Consider the following 24,258-nt stretch of genomic DNA (forward strand, 5'->3'; position numbering starts at 1 on the left):
TAAGAATATTAAATGGAAGAGGCAAGGAAATTTTTCCAGCTTCTGGATCCCTAAGAAACCCTCTGTTTGCAAAACCTCTCTAAAGCACTTGGTCTCCAAAACGTTAAAACAATGGTTGGTCTTTACACTCAAACCTGGCCTCAAGCTTCTGAGATTTGGGCTTCCCCTGTGGCTCAGACAGTAAAAAATCTGCCTGCAATGCAGAAGACCAGGCTTTGATCCCTGGGTCGGGAAGATCCCCCAGAAAAAGGAATGGCAACCCACTCCAGTATTCCTGACTGGAGAACTCCATGGATAGAGGAGCCTGGTGGGCTACAGTCCATGGGGTCACAAAGAGTCAGACTCGACTGAGTGACTCACCTTTAAGCCATCATTCAACTTACTTCTGAGACTTGAATGGCATCACACAGGGTAGACACAGGCAGGATGCATGTAAATAACCAGGTGACAAGCAGACCCTGTCTATGTCATACCTTGATGAGAGGGCCAAACAGATGTATGGAGGAAGCAAAACACCTCCCAGGCAGTAGCATTACAGTTAAACTGTTTTTGTCCAGAACTAATTCTCAGCAGTGATCGCTTATGGAGGAGCTGGAATTAGGCGAGTCAAATGAACGTCTATCTTTTACAAACAAGGAAAGCAGTCATCTGATGGACTGAGCAAGCACACTTGGTGCGATGCGACAGCTACCCGCACGCACACAGCAGGCACACCATGGCGGCATCCTGCACGGAGTGGAACACAGGCTCCTTCTTCAGGGAAGGTGCGCACCGTGGTCGACAGCATCTGCCTTTATTTACCCCACAGGCAGAGACTGCCGGTCAGATGGTAACTGGAAATGTGTTTGATTGCCACTGAGAAAGCGTAACGGAGGATCTGGCTGGCTTTGCATGTTTGTCTTGGCTCTGGCCTTTTCCACGTCCCCAGCCCTGGGAATCCTAAGGAAAAACGGGTCCTGTTCCCAAGCCGTGGTCACTGCCCCACTGTGCTCCACTTCCCTCGCTGGTGAAAGTGAAAATGAAAGCGGCACAAACGCTCCACTGTGAGCTGGAAACACACACTGGTGACTGGAGGCGTTCACAGAACAGACCTGGTTGTCTCTCGGCAAGCAGAGCGGCAAGCAGAGGTCGGACGGGGCGGGAGCCGCGGGAGCCTGGCGAGGTGTGTCCTGCCCTTTCGCTGAGGTGCCCTGGCGACGGGCTTTGGGTTTTTTCCATTATACTCGGTTCACGCCTTTGCCCTGATTTACTCAGTATGCACTGGCAGGCTTCGCAGGCTTCTGTGGGAGCAACTCGGCTGCCCAAGGAGGCACAGACCCTGCCAGGCCCCCATAGTAAATACAACACGCACGGAGAGGAAACAAGCATAAACAATCTATTTTCTCCTGTAAAAGATGACATTGTTCTCTGATCTTGGGTCCGGCTTCCCTTTGCCGGCTGGGTGGTGCCAGCTGTGGAGTGAGCTATCCCAAACAGACACAGACAAAATGAGCACGGACTGCAGGATGGGCACCTCCATGGGGCCTGCATCCAGGGAGCATGCTGGAGACCTCTGAGCATCTCCCATCCTGGAGGGCGTGAGCGGGCAGGGCTTCCCGGACCCGAGGGCCTTGTAGCATTCAGCCCCTCTCCCTTATTGCACTTGTCTCTGTCTCTAGCTCTACACTCCTTGGCATGACTAACTGATTAAGATTTGCCTCCCCATTTTGAGCTCCATGAGAGCCAAGACCTCGTCCACTTCTGTTCCCCACGGTCCCTCGGATTCACCGACAGTGCTTGGCACGTGGCAAGCGATCAGTATCTGCTGACTGAATGTCACAACCCCATTAACTTTCTGCCCTAGGGTTATCAAAGAGTTTCTGAATCCACAAGGTTTCTTTAGTGTTTACTAAACGCTACCCACAGGCTTCCGAGGAGGCGCAAAGGACCTGCCTGACAAAGGAGGAGATGTAAGGGACTCAGAGTCGATCCCTAGGTCGGGAAGACCCCCGGAGGAGAGCGTGGCAACCCACTGTAGCATTCTTGCCTAGAGAATCCCATGGTCACAGGAGCCTGGTGGACTATACAGCCCATGGGGTCACAAAGAGTTGGATATGACTGAAGTGACTTGGTACTCATGCTCACACACAACTGCTACCCATGCAGGCACTGGAAGGGGAAACCACCAGAGGCATAAGAGGATGTAAGCAATTGGGTTTTTTCCTAATTCTTGTATTAAATAATTCTTGTGGAGTGATCTTAAATATGGCAATTTGGGGAGTCTTATCGGTTTCGTACAAAAAAAAAAAAAAATCCCCAAGTGAATTTTTATAATCTGTATAACTATCAAAAAAGTCTTCCCATGTTTACTATTTAGTTGTTATCTTTTACTTCTACAGAGAGGAAGGTGCTTTCATAGGCATACATATGTCCTTTAATAGGAAAGATAATACAGAAAAAAGGAACTTTTGAGAAGGAGAATGTGATTCACTTAGTGAAAATTTTTATTAAGTCCCTGAAGACAGAATATTCTCATTCTTCCATATGATACAAAGTGGATTTTTTTCCTTCCAAACTATGTGTTAGGCACAGGCATTTGGAGGAAAAATGCTAATTCTCCCATTTGTCTAATGATTGGATAAAGGCTCCCCCAAAACACTGAAAAGGCACTGTCATAACTTATTGTTCACTGAAGAACAGAAATTGGTTTATGGCAGGCCAACTCTGGACTTCATCCCGGCATGGGAAGTTACCGATGCCCCAAAAGGAACGGGCTCATTTTAAGCTGCAGCCTTCTCTCTATCCACAGGTGGCATCATGGTGGCTGCCCTGGGGAGTGACTCACTCTAACTGCACAGATGTGGCAACTACGTCTGGATGTAAAAACATCAACCCTGGCACTGCTCTGAACGGCCCTCAAAGCAGTCTCACACCATAGAGGGAGCACGATGTGTGCACTGCCATGACCAGGCACTTCGATGACTTTAAGGGAGCAGACGCACGCAAAAGAGTCGGACATGACTTAGTGACCGACCAACCAACCGTAATCTACTGAGAATGCAATAGTATTACGTCTTTAAAAATGTGTGTGTCTTTAAATACATACATACGTCTTTAAATAGCATAATGTCTTTAAAAAAGTGTGGCAGAACACTCTCCAACATAAATCACAGCAAGATCCTCTATGAGCCACTCCCAGAGTAATGGAAATAAAAGCAAAGATAAACAAAAGGGACCTAACTAAGCTTAAAAGCTTTCGCACAATGAAGGAAACTACAAGCACGGCAAAAAGACAGCCCTCGGAATGGGAGAAAATAATAGTAAATGTAACAACTGACAAAGAATTAATCTCCAAAATATATAAGCAGCTCATGCAGTTCAATACCAAAAAAACCAAACAACCCAATCAAAAAGCGGGCAGAAGAACTAAACAGACATTTCTCCAAAGAAGACATACAGACCACTAATAAACACATGAAAAGATGCTCAACATCGCTCATTATTAGAGAAATGCAAATAAGGTACCATCTCACACGGGTCAGAATGGCCATCACCAAAAATTCTACAAGCAATAAATCCTGGAGAAGGTGTGGAGAAAAGGGAACCTTCTTATACTGTTGGTTGGAATGCAAACTGGTATAGCCACTATGGAGAACAGTGTGGAGATTCCTTAAAAAACTGGGAATAGAACTCTCACATGACCCAGCAATCCCACTGCTGGGCATACACACCAAGGAAACCAGAATTGAAAGAGACACGTGTACCCCAATGTTCATCACAGCACTGTTTACAACAGCTAGGACATGGAAGCAACCTAGATGTCCATCAGCAGACGAATGGGTAAGAAAGCGGTGGTACATATACGCAATGGAGTATTACTCAGCTATAAAAGGGAACACATTTGAATCAGTTCTAACGAGGTAGATGAACCTGGAGCCTATTATACAGAGTGAAGTAAGCCAGAAAGAGAAAGACAAATAGTGTATATTAACGCATATGCATGGAATTTAGAAAGATGGTACTGACGTTCCTACGTGCAGGGCAGCAAAGGAGACACGTGTGTAAAGGACAGAGTTTTGGACTCAGTGAGAGAAGGCGAGGGTAGTATGATTTGAGAGAACTGCGGTGAAATGTGTATTACCATATGTGAAACAGATGATCAATCTGAGTGTGTGCATGAAGCAGGGCACCCTACGCCGGTGCTCCAGGACAACCCAGAGGCGTAGGGTGGGGATGCAGGTGGGAGGGGGGTTCAGGATGGTGGGGGGAGGGAAGGGGAACATGCGTACCTGTGGCTGATTGATGTTGATGCATGGGAAACCCACCAAAATAATTCTCCTCCAATTAAATTAATTAAAAACAAAACAAAAAAGTCCATGTGTGCGTGTGTGCTCAGTGTCATATGACTCTTTGAGACCCCGTGGCCTGTAGCCCACCAGGCTCCTCTGCCCATGGGATTCTCCAGGCAAGGATACCGGAGTGGGTTGCCATGCCCTGCTCCCGGGGAATCTTCCCAACCCAGGGATCGAACCCACGTCTCCTGTGTCTCCTGCACTGGCTGGCAGATTCCTTACCACTATGACACCTGGGAAGCCCTGAACATGTACATGCTTTAATTAAAAAATAATGATTGCTAAGAAATGCTGCCTTCTGCAGCTCATAATGGTTTTGAAATAGTAACATCATAGATCACCCCAACAAATATTCAGTTTAAGAATCAAACGGTTGGAAATATTGCCAGAGTTACAAAAAAGTGGCACAGAGACATTAACTGAACAAACGCTGTTGGAAAACGGTGCTGTGATGCAGGGTCACCACAAAGCGCCCGTCTGTAAAACATGCAGCACCTGCTGAGTGCAACAGGGCGAGGCGCAATGAAATGAGGTACGCCTGTATTCTTGAAACCCGTCTGCCACAAGACGATATATAACCGCACGGGGCATGACTCGTACAGGTCACTCACGCACAGTGGAAAGAAGCGCTCTCTGACCTGTTCTCTGGCTTTCCACAAATGCAGTTATTCCAATACAGGTCATCGAATTTGATTTTCAGGTTTCAGAAACAGTTCTTCACCAGGCTCTGAGTATAATGGGCCCCACTCCTCTTCACCTCCCCAGCTCCTCCCTGCAGAACAAGAGGCCTCATATATGTGTTTAGGCCACCCCTATCTGCGTGTCCCCATCCTGCCCAACGTCTGCAAGCTCCTGCCCCTTAGATGTGTGGTAGCCTGATGTGCTTTTAGGAAGAAGAGAAGAGCCTGCGTGATTCCCATTCCATAACTCCAAAGCCTTGCGTTTGGCTGGCTGAGCGTGGGGGTCTCAGACTCTGAGAGGTACCTGGATTCTGTCCTCATCAAGGGAGGCGTGGCTAGAGCAGGGCCACCTCCGCCAAATTGTGAAACCCAGGCCAGGGTACCCTCCTGCCTGGTTCTAAGGTCTTCACTGTAGCCATCCACATCTTGATTCTGTACCATTTACAGAAACAAGTATAAACCACTTTTCCCTTTGAGGTTACATGTGCATACCTGATTGTACACTAAATAGCAAGACCCCAATTTTTCCTAAGACACCTTTGTGTCATGGGGAAGGCACCCAGTTAAGGGCACTTTATTGTTGTTGAGTTACTAAGTCGTGTCTGACTCTTTCAACCCCTTAGACTGTGGAAGGCAATGGCAACCCACTCCAGTACTCTTGCCGGGAAGGTCCCATGGACGGAGGAGCCTGGTAGGCTGCAGTCCATGGGATCGCTAGGAGTCGGACACGACTTCACTTTCACTTTCATGCATTGGAGAAGGAAATGGCAACCCACTCCAGTATCCTTGACTGGAGAATCCCAGGGACGGGGGAGCCGGGTGGGCTGCCATCTATGGGGTCGCACAGAGTCAGACACGACTGAAGCGCCTTAGCAGCTTAGTAGCAGACTGTAGCCCACCAGGCTCCTCTGTCCATGAGATTTCCCAGGCAAGAATACTGAAGTGGGTTGTCATTTCCACCTCCAGGGGACCTTCCTGACCCAAGGATCGAATTAGAGTCTCCTGCATTGGCAGGCAAATTCTTTACCACTGAACCACCAGGGAAGCCTCCTCCTTATCAGATGAAGACAAGCCAAACCAGATGGCTTGGCCCTATGTTACACCAACTTCAGCCACAACTAGAGTCCAGACTTATGACTGTCCTAAATTAATTTCTACCCCAAAGGCCAACTCCTCTAAGGAACTTACAGCTTGATAAACAAAATCCCTAAATAATTACGAACAAGACAGTAAATAGTCTTACAAAAGGCATTAATAAGATGTTTCTTTGGAAGTAATGCAGGAGGAAGGTGGGATTAATTTCTGCAGGGGGTACCAAAAGGGGAAATCTGAGTCAGGCTTTGGAACAGAAGTAATATATTAGCGTTTCTCATGGTTGTAAAATGTCAGTTTCGAATCAGTTAACTTGTAATTTCTTTAACATTCCACAAATCAAGTTGATTCCCAGTTCCTGTATGACATAACCCACTAAAATATGCGTATTTCCAGGAAGTGGAATGTACTCTTTTTCTCTTTGAGGGAAAAAAAAAAAACCAAACCTCAAAATACCAGTTCAGTCTGAAAAAAACAATTCCAAGTCTACATGTCACCATATGTATGTAAACCAATGTATCACTACAGAAATGGATTTTCCCTTAAAAAGAAAAATATCAAACAGTAGGAAAAAATTTAATGTAGCGTTCTACAGGAATCATACTCTTTATTCTTAACATTAAATTTCAGCTATTACTGTTTCAAGTAAAATCTCAATTTGTTCTGGTGTCTTTTCCGATTGCTAATCCTTTTAATTTTATGTCACATAAGAATTATTTTAAGTCACATAAGAAGTATAGAGTATAGAGTACAAGCTAGATACTGGAAAATCAGGTATTTATGATTGCCTTTCCCCTTTTCTGTATGAAATCATTTGTCTCCATTTTCCTGTCTGAACATATCAACTTTCAGTGAGAATGGAATGTTAATTGGTGTTATGCACAAGCTGGGCTATCATTCCTCAAATTTAAGAAGGAAAAAAAAAATCAAAACAAACCCAACTGGGTTTCCTGTTTTTATTTATGGTTATCAGTGCCCCGTTGAGGGGGGATTAAAATAAAGTGGCTCAGTTATGGCTCATCCTTCCTTCAATTAATCTACCCAAGGAGACCAGTTCCTTCCATCATCTGTCCAGATCGCAAAGCCTATTCAAGCTTCTCTCCAGGGCCCCGAAACAACATACAAAACTACTTCCTAGGGAAGCCGCAGCCTACCTCACCCTTCCAACTGGGGAAACACACAGACTCAGCCCTTTGTGGTGCGATTATATAAGCATACAAGGGCTCACTTGACACCACCCAAATCGGAGATGTGGCCTTTAAACATCATTTTGTGCCCACTCTTCTCAAAAGTGACAGTGCGTGTTGGGCAAACAGGAAACAAGAATGCTTATCTCTCAATAGTGGTGACGCATTCAAAGGAATCCTCTGTAAAAAAACTCTCTTGCCCTAGGTACAGTATAGAACACTGGGAAACCACGTGATCTGACGTGTACCAGGTTCCAGGATCTGTATTTCGGGGATGAGGAAGCAGAATACTTTTGCAAATTGAGTGTGTTTATAAGGCAAGTTCTCGCCGAGAATTTCCAACTCCCCTCCTGAATTTCTACTTCTCAGCTGGGGCATTACTGGAATTTGTGGAGGCAATTCTTTGGTAAGCAGAATATTAGCCACCTTGCAGCTGCCTCCAGCCCCAATTATAAGGCAAGTTCTCGCCGAGAATTTCCAACTCCCCTCCTGAATTTCTACTTCTCAGCTGGGGCATTACTGGAATTTGTGGAGGCAATTCTTTGGTAAGCAGAATATTAGCCACCTTGCAGCTGCCTCCAGCCCCAAGTTGTTACGATGACCAAAGATGCCGTCATACATTTCTCAACCACATTTCCCCTCCCGCCTCCCTCCAGCGCCACCCTTGACTGAGAACCACTGTGAGGCTAAAAGATGGACGATACGGTAATATACATGTTTCAATGCTATTCCCTCAAATCATCCCGCCCTCACCTTCCCCCACAGAGTCCAAAAGAGACTTTATATCTGCGTCTCTTTTGCTGTCTCGCATATAGGGTCGTCGTTACCATCTTGAAACATGTATATTACCATATGTGAACCAGAGCACCAGTCCAAGTTCAATGCATGAAGCAGGGCACTCAGAGCTGTGCACTGGGCCAACCCAGAGGGATGGGATGGGCAGGGAGGTGGCAGTGGGCTTCGGGATGGGGTGGGCAGGGAGGTGGGAGCGGGCTTCGGGATGGGGGACACGTGTGCGCCCGTGGCTGATTCATGTCAATATATGGCAAAAACCACCACAATACTGTACAGTTATTAGCCTCTGATTAAAATAAATTAATTAATTTTTAAAAAAGATGGATAATACCTAGACAATGGCCTATTGACCCATGAAGATTCTTTTACTTAAGGCTTCATCTAAAGCTTTGAGGGCAATGTTAGTAGTGTTCATGGAACCAAAAGGATTCTCTGAGTCCACACCCTCACATCCATGTCCTGCCCCGAATAAGTAGCCCAGCAAAGGGACATTCCCTGGCTTAAAAAAAAAAACCTATGCATGAATTCACTGTATGTAAAACAGGCCCTTCAAAGACAAGGGTTTATCAGTGCTTCCTTCCAGGCTCCTGTTGTACATTTTGAGTGCATTTTCACCAAAATTCATCTCGGAAACAGTGAACTACATTAACAGAAAGCCAGCAGCTATTATGGTTTTATGAGACAAAAAACCCAGATTACAACTGTCCTTCTTCGCCAAAATAGAGCCTGTGGCTCTGCGCTTGTGTTTCGGCTTGGAGGAAGGCATCTCGCAGCGGGTGCTGCCTGTTCATGGATCATCCAAGTTCAATGTAAATTCAATCTCTTCTTCACGGTCGACACCACAGCCTCACAGGAGTGCTTTCACACACCTGTGCAGGTACCTGGCTGTTTCTCAGACTAGGATAGGGATATGTTCTTGGCACTCTCTCCTCCCTGACCTTGAGCTGTGTCTCCCCAGACACTACCTATGCAGCTCTGAAAACAGTGGTTATGGCAAAGAGCCATATGGCAAAACCATTGGGAAACTTGTAACTGATCCCTTTCTAGTGGCTAAGAAGCAACGGTCTATTTCTGCAATGGGTTCTGTCCACAACAAGCCCAGCCCGGATGTGTCTGCAGTTGTAAGCAGAACACTCTCTTCCTACCATATAAAAAGTGCAAAGACATTCTGTCCACAAACTGACCACGGGCAGTAATAACATTAGGGGCCTGGGAATGGGGGCAGTCTGTCATTCCAAAGAGGAAAATGACGTTGAAGGAAAGAACAGTGCTTTCTCACTCACCACTGAGGTAAGAGCCATCTGAAAACTGTAGATGCGAGCAAGGCCGAAGTCAGCCAGCTTTATTTGTCCACTGCTAGTCACCAGAATGTTCTGTGGTTTTAGATCACGATGCACCACTCTGTGAGAATGAAGAAAGTCCAGGCCCCGGAGAAGCTGAAACATCATATCCTAAATGAAACCGAAAAACAAAATCAATCAATCGCCAAAAGAGAAATTAAACATGCTGAACTCTCAGTACTTAGAATAGTGTTTGGCACATACAAAGCATTTGATAAATACCTGCTGAATGAATGAATCTGTCCCCCTTTCTACGGCTCTACTCTTCCATGTTCACCATTACCACAAAAAGTGTCACTCTCCACCCATATTTTATTAATGAAAGGATGATTTAAAAAACAATTTCAGGGACTTCCCCGGTGGTCCAGTGGCTAACACTGCACACCCAGTGCAGGGAGCTCAGGTTCGATCCCTGGTCATGGAACTAGATCCCACATGCCACAATTAAAACGTTCACATGCCTCAACTAAAGACCCCCTGTGCTGCAGCTAAGGCCTGGTGAAGCCAAATAAATATTAAAAAAAAAAGTTTCAGATGACATAGGAAATATTCTGGAAGGGTATATACCAAACTGGTATCCAAGGTTAATGGTGGGGAGAGAAAGTAGTTGGCAAGAGAGGGATATTTTTCACTTCACATACTTTTATATGATTTAACACATGATTTCAACAATTAAAATCCAGTAAACAATGACAACAGCAATGGTAGTTCTTAATATTTTTATAGCACCTATTATTCAGCAGTCACTATGTGTCAAGTACTGCTTTAGTAATTCACTTAATCCATACCACAGTTCAGTTCAGTTCAGTTCAGTTGCTCAGTCGTGTCTGACGCTTTGCAACCCCATGAATCGCAGCATGCCAGGCCTCCCTGTCCATCACCACCTCCCGGAGTTCACTCAGACTCACGTCCATCGAGTCCGTGATGCCATCCAGCCATCTCATCCTCTGTCGTCCCCTTCTCCTCCTGCCCCCAATCCCTCCCAGAATCAGAGTCTTTTCCAATGAGTCAACTCTTCACATGAGCTGGCCAAAGTACTGGAGTTTCAGCTTTAGCATCATTCCTTCCAAAGAAATCCCAGGGTTGATCTCCTTCAGAATGGACTGGTTGGACCTCCTTGTAGTCCAAGGGACTCTCAAGAGTCTTCTCCAACACCACAGTTCAAAAGCATCAATTCTTCGGCGCTCAGCCTTCTTCACAGTCCAACTCTCACATCCATACATGACCACAGGAAAAACCATAGCCTTGACTAGACGGACCTTAGTTGGCAAAGTAATGTCTCTGCTTTTGAATATACTATCTAGGTTGGTCATAACTTTTCTTTCAAGGAGTAAGCGTCTTTTAACTTCATGGCTGCAGTCACCATCTGCAGTGATTCTGGAGCCCCCAAAAATAAAGTCTGACACTGTTTCCACTGTTTCCCCATCTACTTTGAACGGTTTTATGAAGACCTACAAGACCTTTTAGAACTAACACCCCAAAAAGATGTCCTTTTCATTATAGGGGACTGGAATGCAAAAGTAGGAAGTCAAGAAACACCTGGAGTAACAGGCAAATTTGGCCTTGGAATGCGGAATGAAGCAGGGCAAAGAGTAATAGAGTTTTGCCAAGAAAATGCACTGGTTATAGCAAACACCCTCTTACAACAACACAAGAGAAGATTCTACACATGGACATCACCAGATGGTCAACACCGAAATCAGATTGATTATATTCTTTGCAGCCAAAGATAGAGAAGCTCTATAGAGTCAACAAAAACAAGACCAGGAGCTGACTGTGGCTCAGACCATGAACTCCTTATTACCAAATTCAGACTCAACTTGAAGAAAGTAGGGAAAACCACTAGACCATTCAGGTATGACCTAAATCAAATCCCTTATGATTATTCAGTGGAAGTGAGAAATAGATTTAAGGGCCTAGATCTGATAGATAGAGTGCCTGATGAACTATGGAATGAGGTTTGTGACACTGTACAGGAGACAGGAATCAAGACCATCCCCATGGAAAAGAAATGCAAAAAAGCAAAATGGCTGTCTGGGGAGGCCTTACAAATAGCTGTGAAAAGAAGAGAGGCAAAAAGCAAAGGAGAAAAGGAAAGATATAAGCATCTGAATGCAGAGTTCCAAAGAATAGCAAGAAGAGATAAGAAAGCCTTCTTCAGCGATTAATGCAAAGAAATAGAGGAAAACAACAGAATGGGAAAGACTAGAGATCTCTTCAAGACAATTAGAGATACCAAGGGAACATTTCATGCAAAGATGGGCTCGATAAAGGACAGAAATGGTATGGACCTAACAGAAGCAGAAGATATTAAGAAGACGTGGCAAGAATACACAGGAGAACTGTACAAAAAAGATCTTCATGACCTGGATAATCACAATGATGTGATCACTAATCTAGAGCCAGACATCTTGGAATGTGAAGTCAAGTAGGCCTTAGAAAGCATCACTACAAACAAAGCTAGTGGCGGTGATGGAATTCCAGTTGAGCTGTTTCAAATCCTGAAAGATGATGCTGTGAAAGTGCTGCACTCAATATGCCGACAAATTTGGAAAACTCAGCAGTGGCCACAGGACTGGAAAAGGTCAGTTTTCATTCCAATCCCAAAGAAAGGCAATGCCAAAGAATGCTCAAACTACCGCACAATTGCACTCATCTCACATGCTAGTAAAGTAATGCTCAAAATTCTCCAAGCCAGGCTTCAGCAATACGTGAACCGTGAGCTCCCTGATGTTCAAGCTGGTTTTAGAAAAGGCAGAGGAACCAGAGATCAAATTGCCAACATCCGCTGGATCATGGAAAAAGCAAGAGAGTTCCAGAAAACATCTATTTCTGCTTTACTGACTATGCCAAAGCCTTTGACTGCGTGGATCACAATAAACTGTGGAAAATTCTGAAAGAGATGGGAATACCAGACCACCTAACCTGCCTCTTGAGAAATCTGTATGCAGGTCAGGAAGCAACAGTTAGACCTGGACATGGAACAACAGACTGGTTCCAACTAGGAAAAGGAGTACGTCAAGGCTGTATATTGCCACCCTGCTTATTTAACTTCTATGCAGAGAACATCATGAGAAATGCTGGGCTGGAAGAAACATAAGCTGGAATCAAGATTGCTGGGAGAAATATCAATAAACTCAGATATTCAGATGACACCACCCTTATGGCAGAAAGTGAAGAGGAGCTAAAAAGGCTCTTGATGAAAGTGAAAGAGGAGAGTGAAAAAGTTGGCTTGAAGCTCAACATTCAGAAAACGAAGATCATGGCATCCGGTCCCAGCACTTCATAGGAAATAGATGGGGAAACAGTGGAAAAAATCCATACCACAACAGTAAGGTAAATAACATTATCAACCCATTCCACAGGTCAAGAAGCTGATACATAGTAGGTGTATGTAATTAGCCCAAAGCAACACCACTAGCAAAAAAACAAAAAACAAAAAAAAAAAAACAGTCTTGATTTGAACCAGAGTCCAGGAAAACTGGATTCTAATTCCCAAGGCACTCCTTCATTAGATCAATGATCATACGAGTATGGAAAACCAGGTAAGCAGTTTAACCTCACCAAGCCTCCCTTTTTCTGTCCGTAAAAACAGGAAAGTGACAAAACCTACTGCACAGGATCACTGCTTGGAGAGCACTGGCTGCAGGAAGCAGTGACTGCTGACAGAATCAGGCAGGCATCTGGACCAACGTCACACCTTCTTCTAATTCTAGAACTTATAAAAGCAGGTACAATATTTTAAACTCAGAAGCAGTGCTGGATGGTAGGAATTTCAGATAGTGAACGTGATATGACCCTTTGAAATCTGGAGGTTCGCAAGACTGACCTACCCCCTCCACCCCACGTTAATACTGTGAGAATGCGTATAAAGGGAGGATGGAATTAATTCGGCTCTCGTAAGGGTTAGAAAAATGTGCAGGCAGCATCAGGGGCTTCAGAGCTGGGAGGGGTGGTGAGCACACACTTGTTCATCAGTTGGGCTCTATTTGATTACTCCTTATAGTATTGGTATTTTCTTCAGGGGAGTTCTATCTTTAGCTCCTGGCTTATTCAAAACCAAAGCCTGCGTTTCTAGCTATAAAAAGGAGAAAATGGGGCTTACTTTTCATAATACGAGAGTTAAACGAAGCAATGCACATGAAGAGGTTGTGTAGTTTGCATGATGCAAATGATTATCGGTGAAGTGTCCCATTTCCTAGGGGAGACCGAGTCAGAAATAACCAGAGGAAAACGTGCCCACTGTCACAAGGTCAGTGAACAAAGCACTGAGTGGGGATGATACAGGGGAACTGGGATTCTTTCTGAGCTCTGCCTAAACGGACCTGATGAACTGGCCACGGTTACCTTCTAAGTTTCCAAATGAAAAGATCAGACTGCACTGTGGAGGGACTGTGGTCCAGGACTTAAGGACCACTGAGGGTAAAGCAACTTGCAACGAATAAACGAGAGTGTGAAAGGGAAGCACAAAATGTTAACGAAAGTAATCTTCTGTGGCACACAAGTCTTTATTAGAAACACATGCACATGACTTGCGAGCAGTGGATTTTACACAGCACGACTAAGCTGACGTAATGTCACGCTGGCATGCCATCTTTAGCTTCTTATACACTAAGCACCAACCCTTTCAAACAGTACCAAGAACAAACGTGCTTGATCCATGTGTCAGTGTTCAAACAGTGTAAGCAGCCAACGAGTAGAATGAATATGTAAAAACCTGGACCAAGTAATTACTAATAAGGCCCATCTAAATCTATATGTTGGAGAAGACTCTTGAGAGTCCCTTGGGCTGCAAGGAGATCCAACCAGTCCATCCTAAAGCAGATCAGTCCTGGGTGTTCACTGGAAGGGCTGATGCTAAAGCTGAGACTCCAATACTTTGGCCACCTGATGCAAAGAGCTGACTCACTGGAAAAGACCGTGATGCTGGGAAAGATTGAGGGCAGGAGGAGAAGGTGACAACAGAGGATGAGATGGCTGGATGGCATCACTGACTCAATGGACATGGGTTTGGGTAGACTCTGGCAGTTGGTGATGGACAAGGAGGCCTGGCGTGCTGTGATTCATGGGGTTGCAAAGAGTCGGACAAAACTGAGTGACTGAACTCAACTGAAATTTATGAAAAGCCCGAACTGTGTGCTGCGCTTAGTCGCTCAGTCATGTCCGACTCTTCGCAGCTCTATGGGCTGCAGCCCACCAGTCTCCTCTGTCCGTGGGGATTCTCCAGGCAAGAATACTGGAGTAGGTTGCCAAGCCCTCCTCCAAGGAGATCTTCCCAGCCCAGGGATCGAACCCAGGTCTCCCGCATTGCAGGCGGATTCTTTACTGACTGAGCCACCTAAGTTTAAATACATGTATACAGCTTTCATTTGTGTATTTATACAGCCCTGGTAGCTCAGCTGGTAAAGAATCTGCCTGCAGCACAGAAGACCCTGGTTTGACTCCTGGGTCATGAAGATCCCCTGGAGAAGGAAACAGCTGCCCACTCTAGTATTCTGGCCTGGAGAATTCCATGGATTATATATAGCCCATGAGGTCACAAAGAGTCAGACATGACTAAGAGACTTTCACTTCATAGCACATACTATATTTTTCCTAGTTATAAAATCGGTCCATGCTTAATGCATGTAGAAATGTGTTTTAAAAATTAATTAAAAATCCAGAGAAAGAAAAAAAAAATCACAAAACCCCACCACTCAGAAAACAGAGAAAACTCTACTGTTAAATAACTTTGTCTTTCATGTCTTTTAAACAGATACTGGTACATCTGCAGGTGTACCAGTATTAATCTGCAGTATTAATTCCATTTAATAATGAAGCATTGTATATAAAATATATCATATATTATATATCAATATATATAACATTAATATATAAATATAACACATTTTAAAATAGAAATTGTTACAATTCGGTACACATTTTATAGTTGCTTTATAAAGATTTAACAATTCATTTTGAATATTTTGCCACTTCAACAAAATTCTTCTAAAATGTAACTTTTTTATACAATATGATTTTTAGTGGCTGCATAGTTTTCTTTATATGCCATAATCATTATTATTTGGTTTTAGGTTGTGTTATTTTGCTACTTATTCTAAGAGTGTAGGTCTCCTCTATTTAAAGGCAAATGTAGATAAAAATGACTTGTTAACATCACATGAAAGCACAGTTTAGGCAGTGAGAACACATATACTGGTCTAACGTTTGATTCCATGTAAATGACACCTATGTATAAAGAGTTGGTTCTATGTAAGAATTACCACTCTTTAGATTTTATCAGGCTACTTATTTTTTTTTGGTTAGCAAACTGGGTTTTCTTTTAAACCCAAAACATGTGGCTACAATTAGAGTTTCAAACTAGCAAACCTTGAGTTAATTTTTTTTTTTTAATTGCCAAAAATCTCGTTTCCTTCACTAAGTCCAATGCATTGATGCACTGGAGCATGATGGACTTGTAACTCTGGTCACAAATAAGAATAAGAACTCTGGTCCCAATTTCTGAGAATTATATGAATGAATAAACTGTAACACTAAACAAAGAAAAGAGAAAAACACACCTTTCCTTCAGCATCGCAAGCGCTTTGATCAAAGACATCTCAAAGGATTCTCTACTTAAGCTTATTATCTGTTCCATCTCAATTTATAGTATCGTGAGACATACTTTTAAATTAGCTCCTCAAGATTTTAATCTAAATGAATCTGTCTTATACAAGACTCAAATATTTCACAGTAATCCCAGTGATGCAATGCAATGAAACTACGGATACTGCCAATTAAGTTAAACATAGGTTTAAAACCTTTTAATGTTACAGTGCCCAATTCTGGTATAAAAGGTTTGAATGTCTAGTCCCACTAATGATAAACAGTCACTGGGGGCCCTCATTCTGTCTTTCTGAAACATGTGACGTGGGAGCCTGTTTCAACAGGACACCATCCTGGAATGAAGTCTGGCTCCCAGAGGCTTCAGATGGGGTTTCGTCCTTGGCAATGCCCTTAAAAAGACTCCGGACTTCAGTCTGAACACCAGAAGTCTTCAAAGCCTTGTAGCAACAGTTAGTTTCTCTTAGGCATTCTAGACCTCTAATTCTCTTGTTTCTCTGAGAACAAAACAAGCAAACTGAAAATCTACCTCAAGCTTTCCTAATGGGAAAAAGTTTTATCATTGGGTCTTTTTTTTCCCAGTGGTAAAAAAAGTAAGTTTCAAAAGGTACTTACAACACCAACTTATATACCATAAAGTAAATCACAGAAATGACAGCTCTCAATAGACAGTTCTGGACTTTTGGATATATCTACCTAAATCTAAGCGACGGATTCACACCCTCGGGTTTCAGCAACAAAAATAGGTCAGTAGTTTATTGATTTAAACAGTGAAGACATATACAGCTTGTACAAAGTTAATCACTTTTTTCTCCTTAGAATGTATAAACCACAGTCTTTTCAAATTTGTTATCCAAGTTTTAACAGAAGCGTCTTCATAAACGATTTGTTGTTTCATACAAAGATCTCCTATCCAGTTTGTTTCTTATGAAGGATGTTAGAGGAATCACACAGATCAACACAACACAGGTTTTTGTGTTTTTTTAACAACACTAAACCAATACCATGTTGACCTGCCTGCAGTGCAGGAGAGTCGGGTTCAACTCGTGGGTCGGGAAGATCCCCTGGAGGAGGGCACGGCAACCCACTTTAGTATTCTTGCCTAGGAGACTCCACGGACAGAGGAGCCTGGCAGGCTACAGTCCAGAGGGTCACAGCGAGGCGGACGCGACTCAGCGACTAACACTACACGCTACACTGTAAGAACAGAAGTAAAGGTCCCCTGACGACAAAATCATGAAGCAGAGGACTACTGGCAATAGTGAGGGCTAGTCTCAGGATCTCTTTCTTTTGCCTCTTTTTGTTGATTACAAGTACATATATTAAAACGTTAATCGTGGTAAGATATATATATAATTTCCCACCTTAACCGACTTCAAGTGTATAGTTTAGTAGTAAGTATATTCAAACTGCTGTATAACCAATCTCCTGAACTTCTCTATCTTGCAAAACTGAAACTCTGTACCCACTACACAACTCTTCACTGCTCCCTTCCTCCCAGACCGTGGCAACCACTCCTCCACCCTCCGTCTCTACAAATCTGGCTACTCTAGGTACCTCATGTAAGTGGAATCATAACGTATTTGTTCTTGTGACTGGCTTATTTCATTTAGTGTGATGTCCTCAAAGTTCATCCATGTTGTAGCGTGTGTCAGAGTTTCCTTCCTTTCAAAGCTGAATAATATTTTGCTGTCTGGACTGACGACATTTTGCTTATCCATTCATCTGCTGAAGGATGAACTTGTATTATTTTGGTTACTGTAAGAATATGCTACGAATGTTGGTATATAAATATAAGTATCTCTTTGTGACCGTGACTTCAATAATTTCGGGTATATAGGCCCACAAGCGGATTGCTGAATCTAGTCCCAGGATCTTTAAAAAAAAAAACAAAACCACAGTTCTTCTGTAAAATGTGGTACAATATTACTGCATAAGCAATGAAGTAATGGGTAACAATGGCTGGTCCTGGGCAGTCTATCAGGTGGCCTCACTCACTCACAGGCGACCTCACTCACTCCTCCCACTTCTGTGCTTAAAGGAGAATCTGCCTGAAGTCACTGTGTTAAGCTTGGGGTACGGTCTACACTGCACTCCACTCCAAAGCCTGACAGTGGCTCCTCCCGCTGTCACTGGTCGCGTCACAGTGTTAACACTGGGCTGCAGAAGACGGCATTCTAAACTCCTCACTCTGGGCCTCAAGAGAACCCACAGAATGCTTCACCTCGAGTCACAAAGGGCAAAACAAATTCCAAAAAAGGCAAGAGGAGGGTTAAAGCGGGTTCCTTAAAGCTTCAGATCAGCTGGAAAGTAAAACTGGTCAATTGAAAGTAAGGAATAAATGGGAGGCCCTGAAGATTAGCCACAAGTCATGGGCCATTAGCTTCCTAAGGGAGCAGGTGAGACGGCTGAGGAAAGGGACGCCTGGCCTGGGGGTTCTTCGGCAGAAACAAAGGCAAAGCCCCTCGTTGCAGGTGCTGGCTCTCCTACTTTCACTGCTTCGAGGAAACTGGATGAAAGCACAGTAAAAGTCATCTTCCACATAAATTTTATTAACAAAATATGTATTCTGAAGAGAGCATAAAAAGGAGCCATATATATTATTCAATCCTAATGCTGAGTAAGAAAAGGATCAGTCCCAACTAAGTGGAATCACAACTGATGTTCACCAAACCTGGAACTATTGTTGGTGTTTGAGGGACAATGCAACGGCTAAATGGACCGTCGAAAAGAAGGAATCATTACCTCATCATGATGGCTATTCCTAACGCACACTGGAAAGTCACTGGGAACTGAAACTGCAGATAGCAATGTCAATTATAACTTCCTCAGATCGGGATGCAAAAACCGACATCGCATAAACAAGAAAATACAAAGTATAAGTGCTTAGGTTGCTGGCTAATGACTCAAAATGGTTTTTGTTCTAGACAAAACAGAGATCACACTGTTTTGTGATCCTTTTAAAATCACTTAACAATATACTGTGGCTATTTCCCCATTTCAAAACATATTCTTCATAATAAAAAAATTTAACAGTAAGCTTTTCTTAAACAGTTTTTTTTTTTATTGATTCGCTGCGTTGGGTCTTTGTTGTGTGGGATCTTTCGTTGTGGCCCACGGACTCTCTAGTTGTGGCCCACGGGCTCAGGGGTGTGTGGGCTTTCCTGTTCAGCAGCACCTAGGATCCTAGTTCCCTGACGAAGGATCGAACCCTGCGTTGCAAGGTGGATTCTTAGCCACCCAACCACCGGGGACGTCCCCAGTAGCATGCTTTTTAATGACTGCATCTGGACACAATATCTCGCCTTCCTGCATTTTCCTTCTCACTTCCCTCATCTGAAAGCTTGTCTCTCACTCCACACTTGCCTCCTCTCCAAAGGAGATACTATATCAGAGATGTTGCTTTTCCAAAGAGTGGAGCAAATGATTGTTTGCCGACGTTGTTGGGTGCCAGTCATGAAGGACTGATCCCTGGCAGTCACATTCCTTTCTGCTAGGAGTGGATCCAGAGACCCAGTCCTAGCTACTGAGACATACAGGCACATTTCACAAAGTATTTTTCCCCTAATAAGACCACTGCAGAAAACTCTCTGCTGTACTGCCTCCTCATCCCCTAGCCCTCACTCTCCACCTGTGCACCTTACGCTAAATGCTATTGCGTGAGGGCATGGACATGAGACTGTAGCAACCACCTTGACATGGAAAGGGAGATTTCATCTGCACGCAGGCAATGCCAGAGTGTAATGAGAGAAAGAGTCTGGTCTCTGAGGACATCATTGAACAGCAGGATCGACTTTGGGGCTGCCCACCACTGGCCTTGTAGTTAGGGCAATAATGCTCTTGTGTGCGTGCTTGCTAAGTTGCTTGCTGTGTCCAACTCTTTGCAACCCTGTGAACTGGAGCCCCCCAGGCTCCTCTGTCCATGGGATTCTCCAGACAAGAATACTGGACTGAGTCGTCATTCCCTCCTCCAGGGGATCTTCCCAACCCAGAGATGGGAAACCGAGTCTCTTGTCTCCTGCATTGGCAGGTGGGTTCTTTACCACTAGCATCACCTGGGAAGCCCAATAATGCTCTTGAAAGTCAAAGTTGCTCAGTCACGTCTAACTCTTTGCAACCCCATGGACTATACAGTTCATGGAATTCTCCAGGCCAGAATACTGGAATGGGTAGCTGTTCCCTCCTCCAGGGGATCTTCCCAACCCAGGGATTGAACTCAGGTCTCCCACATTGCAGGCAGATTCTTCACCAGTTGAGCTACCAGGGAAGCCCAAAAACTGGCTTGTGGGATCTTCGTTCCCTGACCAGGGGTTGAACTTGGGCCCCCTGAAGTGGAAGCACAGCCTCCTAACCACTGGACTGTCAGGGAATTCCCCCGAAAATAATGCTCTTACTTCAAGACATTTCTTCATCAAGTGTTCTACAACTTGCCATCAACTGTTCTTACAACTTGTAAGAACAATTGTAACCTGTTCTATAACTGAAAATTATACTAACAACTCAAATTATATTAACTAAAACCTGTTAAGGTCATTACCTTCCATTTAACCCCCGCCCCCCAATGAAACATGCCCCCCCAACCCCCTTAGCTTCAGGAAACTTGGACTTCTTCAACTCCACTCCATTCTGCACCATCTACTCCCATGGCTAAAATCAGGAACATGTTATTACTTAACCTTGATCTTTTTTTAATTAAAACTGTAAAAGTCACTTTAATTACCTTTATTTGAAGGTCAAAATACCACTTAAATTCACATAAACTCCTTAGCATAATTAATGAAATGTGGAAAGCAACTTCTTCAAGCACCGTTTGTTAAATCTGTCAATTCCCTCACCTCTTCGGTTCTGAGGTCATTCTATCTCATCGTCTATGCAAAGATTAACCTCAATTAGCGCAAATGCTGTCTTTCTCAGCTGTTCTACCTGTGCTTCAGAGAGCTGTTAAGTGGGGAAATGACCTACTATTAATACGAAGTCAGTCTCTAACCCTGATGATGACGGTGCTGCCAGGGATCGTACAGGTCCCTAATTAGCTCTTGTGGTGTCCCTGTAGGTGACATTCTCACTGCTGTCCCTCTACTTTATCACCTCTCTTCCTCTCTGAGCACACTGGCGTGCATTCCACTTGAGAGAGAAACACAGGCCGCCAAGGGATGCTGTCAACGTCCTGGGCGCCACCCACCCGTCGATGAGCACTGGCGTCTACCCGTCTCCGTCCCTTCCTGGTGGGAAAGCCTCCCTCCTTTCCCTGCAGTGTTCATCTTCCTCCTGTGCTCTCAGTCTCCTTCATTCCAGCTTCCTCAGGTCTTGCCCTCACTCCACTACCCACTGCCCTTCCTACTGTATCTGGGACTTCCCCTTCTATTGCCCCTTGACCATGAACAACCCAAGCAACCCCCTTCCTTCCTTGGCCAACGGTCTTTAGGGTGCACACTTTCTCATTCCCCACCCACACCACATCCATACCGTGAATGGAAACGCAATGGCTCTTGCAAGATCACCAATAAGCACTTGACTTGCCACAACCAAGAATTTCTACTCTTAACTGAATCCTGCCACAGCATTTCACATGGGATCCCTCCCTCCTCTGCACTGTTCTTTAGAAAGGAAAGATATGCTAAGTGTCTGATTAGAAATGTAATGCATATTCACTGTTAAATGTAGAGAAATCAAAATACAAGGGGAAAAAAAGACGTCAGACATGAGATAACAGGAATCTGAACCAGAACACTAGAAAAAGAAAAGAGGGGAAAGGCAATGCAAGAGACGAATGCAATCTGTTAATGCTCGTTTCCAGAGGTCAACTTTAGGGGGCCATCTTCTGAGGGCTCTGCTACATCTCCCGGTTAGACACTAGGTGTACTTGGGCCTGCTACTTAACCTTCCCTTCCCTCGCATCCAGCCTTGGTTTCCTCATCTGTAAAATGGGGATAACACTCTCTTGAGGGCGGCTGTGAGAACAAAAAACACTGTGTGAATTTCCTGGCTTGTCCACTGGGTTTAGAACTGGTGCCATGAAATCAAGAGGAGGACTTGCCATGAGCAGTGGTGTCCAGCAACATCCTAGGTTTAGACTCATCTAGTTTCTCCGGTTGGGATGTGAACAATTGCCAACTTTTGAAACAGTCATTGTGGTGGTGGTGCTCAGTTGCTCAGTCGTGTTTGACTCTGAAGCCTGCAGCCCGCCAGGCTCCTCTGTCTATGGGATGTCCCAGGTGAGAATACTGGAGGGAGCTGTCATTTCCTTCTCCAGGGGATCCTCCCAGTCCAGGGATCAAACCCACGTCTCTTGTGTCTCCTGCACTGGCACGTGGTTGCTTTACCACTGAGCCACCAAGGTCACAAACACTACCGTGTGCATACTAGAGGATACATCTTTAAAGTAGTTACCACAGTGAGTGAAGCCGCTCAGTCGTGTCCGACTCTTTGCGACCCCATGGACTGCACCCTACAATGCTCCTCTGTCCATGGGATTTTCCAGGCAAGAGTACTGGAGTGGGGTGCCATTTCCTTCTCCAGAGGATCTTCCTGACCCAGGGATTGAACCCAGGTCTCCTGCAGTGCAGGCAGACACTTTACTGTCTGAGCCACCAGGGAAGTTTAAATCAAGTGTTATGTTGCCTGTTCTTAATTTTGAAAAACTAAACATTTAGCATTTTAGGTCCTGAAGGGTCCTTAGAAATCATCTGTTACTATTCACTGAATGTATTTCACGTCTCTTTTTGTATAAGACCCAACTTTCTAAGGTGGCTTCAAATTGCTTTTTAACCTATTTCTGGGGACTGACTTTTCTGTTGAGGTTCCCTCAAATGGTCCTATGGGTGTTTCCATGAGATAATAACAATATGCTATAAAATGCAATATAGCTTTTTACTTAATCAACATATTTGTTCAGAAGCTACTACTAAGTAGGGAAACACATTCCTAATGGATTTTCTTATATAATTAACTTTGGTTGCTTTCCCAGCTTAAATAAGAATGAGAATTTGTGATATTATTCCCTTATGTTATGCATTAATGCTGAACTGTGTGCACTTCAATACAGAGAGGCGGAGAGGAGCAAAAAGAACACTTAGCTTCCTTGGGTCCAAAAAATGGTCTTTACAAGGGTTTTTATTATAGGTCATAAAACACTGCTTACCACAATGCACCTCTTCCTTGAAAAAGAGAAGAAATCCCTGCAGTGGTAAGAAGCCGAAAACAACACCCTGAGAGTGTTCGTGCCTCCTTCCCATAAACACATCTGTGTGTGTTATCTGTTCTGGGTCAAGCTGCGTGCACAGCTGTTTAAGGGGGCTCAGAAGAGGCGGCGCTTCAGCAGTTGCTAGTTCGTGTTCTTTCAAGGACTGAGTTTTTAAGCTGGCAGCCTATTAGGAGAGAGGCAGCAAATGCACCTCCAGGGGAAGGAGGAACAAATGCTCCTGGCTAATAAGTTCTTCCACGGACAGGAAGAAGAGCCTCTGGGTGGTCATATCTAGACACGAAAAGCAGGGAGGCAGGAGAAAACGGGATCTTTAGGCCAAGGAGAACGGAAGAGCATTTGCCAAGGTGAAAGTAAACAAAACACCCAATACTTGGTTCAGAATCTAATGACTATCTTACTGTACGAAGAATTCAGCAAGTCAGTGTTAACATAGCCGATGCGATAGGAATTGTCTAGGGAAAGATGGGTGGCACCACGGCTAGGAAGCTTAGTCTTAGGAGCACCCAGGTACCAAGCACAGGCAAATTTTATACAGCCAAGTGTTGTTCTGGTTTAAGGATGCCTCTCCCCTAAATGCAGGATTGGCTTAAAGTTCAACATTCAGAAAACTAAGATCATGGCATCTGGTCCCATCACTTCATGGGAAAGAGATGGGGAAACAGTGGAAAGAGTGTCAGACTTTATTTTTTTGGGCTCCAAAATCACTGCAGATGGTGACTGCAGCCATGAAATTAAAAGACGCTTACTCCTTGGAAGAAAAGTTATGACCAACCTAGACAGCGTATTCAAAAGCAGAGACATTACTTTGCTGACTAAGGTCCGTTTAGTCAAGGCTATGGTTTTTCCTGTGGTCATGTATGGATGTGAGAGTTGGACTGTGAAGAAGGCTGAGCACCGAAGAATTGATGCTTTTGAACTGTGGTGTTGGAGAAGACTCTTGAGAGTCCCTTGGACTGCAAGGAGATCCAACCAGTCCATTCTGAAGGAGATCAGCCCTGGGTGTTCATTGGAAGGAATGATGCTAAA

The 24,258-nt window shown here is 44.2% G+C and overlaps 1 protein-coding gene across 1 annotated transcript in view; it reads right to left on the bottom strand.

The window, feature by feature from the left end:
• Nucleotides 1–24,258, bottom strand: part of CDK6 (cyclin dependent kinase 6) — a 254,598-nt gene that overhangs the window by 122,949 nt on the left and 107,391 nt on the right. Inside the window, exon 3 of the mRNA XM_052638801.1 lies at nt 9,369–9,536. Coding sequence (XP_052494761.1) covers nt 9,369–9,536 — 168 coding nt within the window. The remainder of the gene's footprint in view (nt 1–9,368; nt 9,537–24,258) is intronic.

This window comes from Budorcas taxicolor, chromosome 4 (assembly GCF_023091745.1).
Source record: "Budorcas taxicolor isolate Tak-1 chromosome 4, Takin1.1, whole genome shotgun sequence".
NCBI classification, from domain to species: domain Eukaryota; kingdom Metazoa; phylum Chordata; class Mammalia; order Artiodactyla; family Bovidae; genus Budorcas; species Budorcas taxicolor.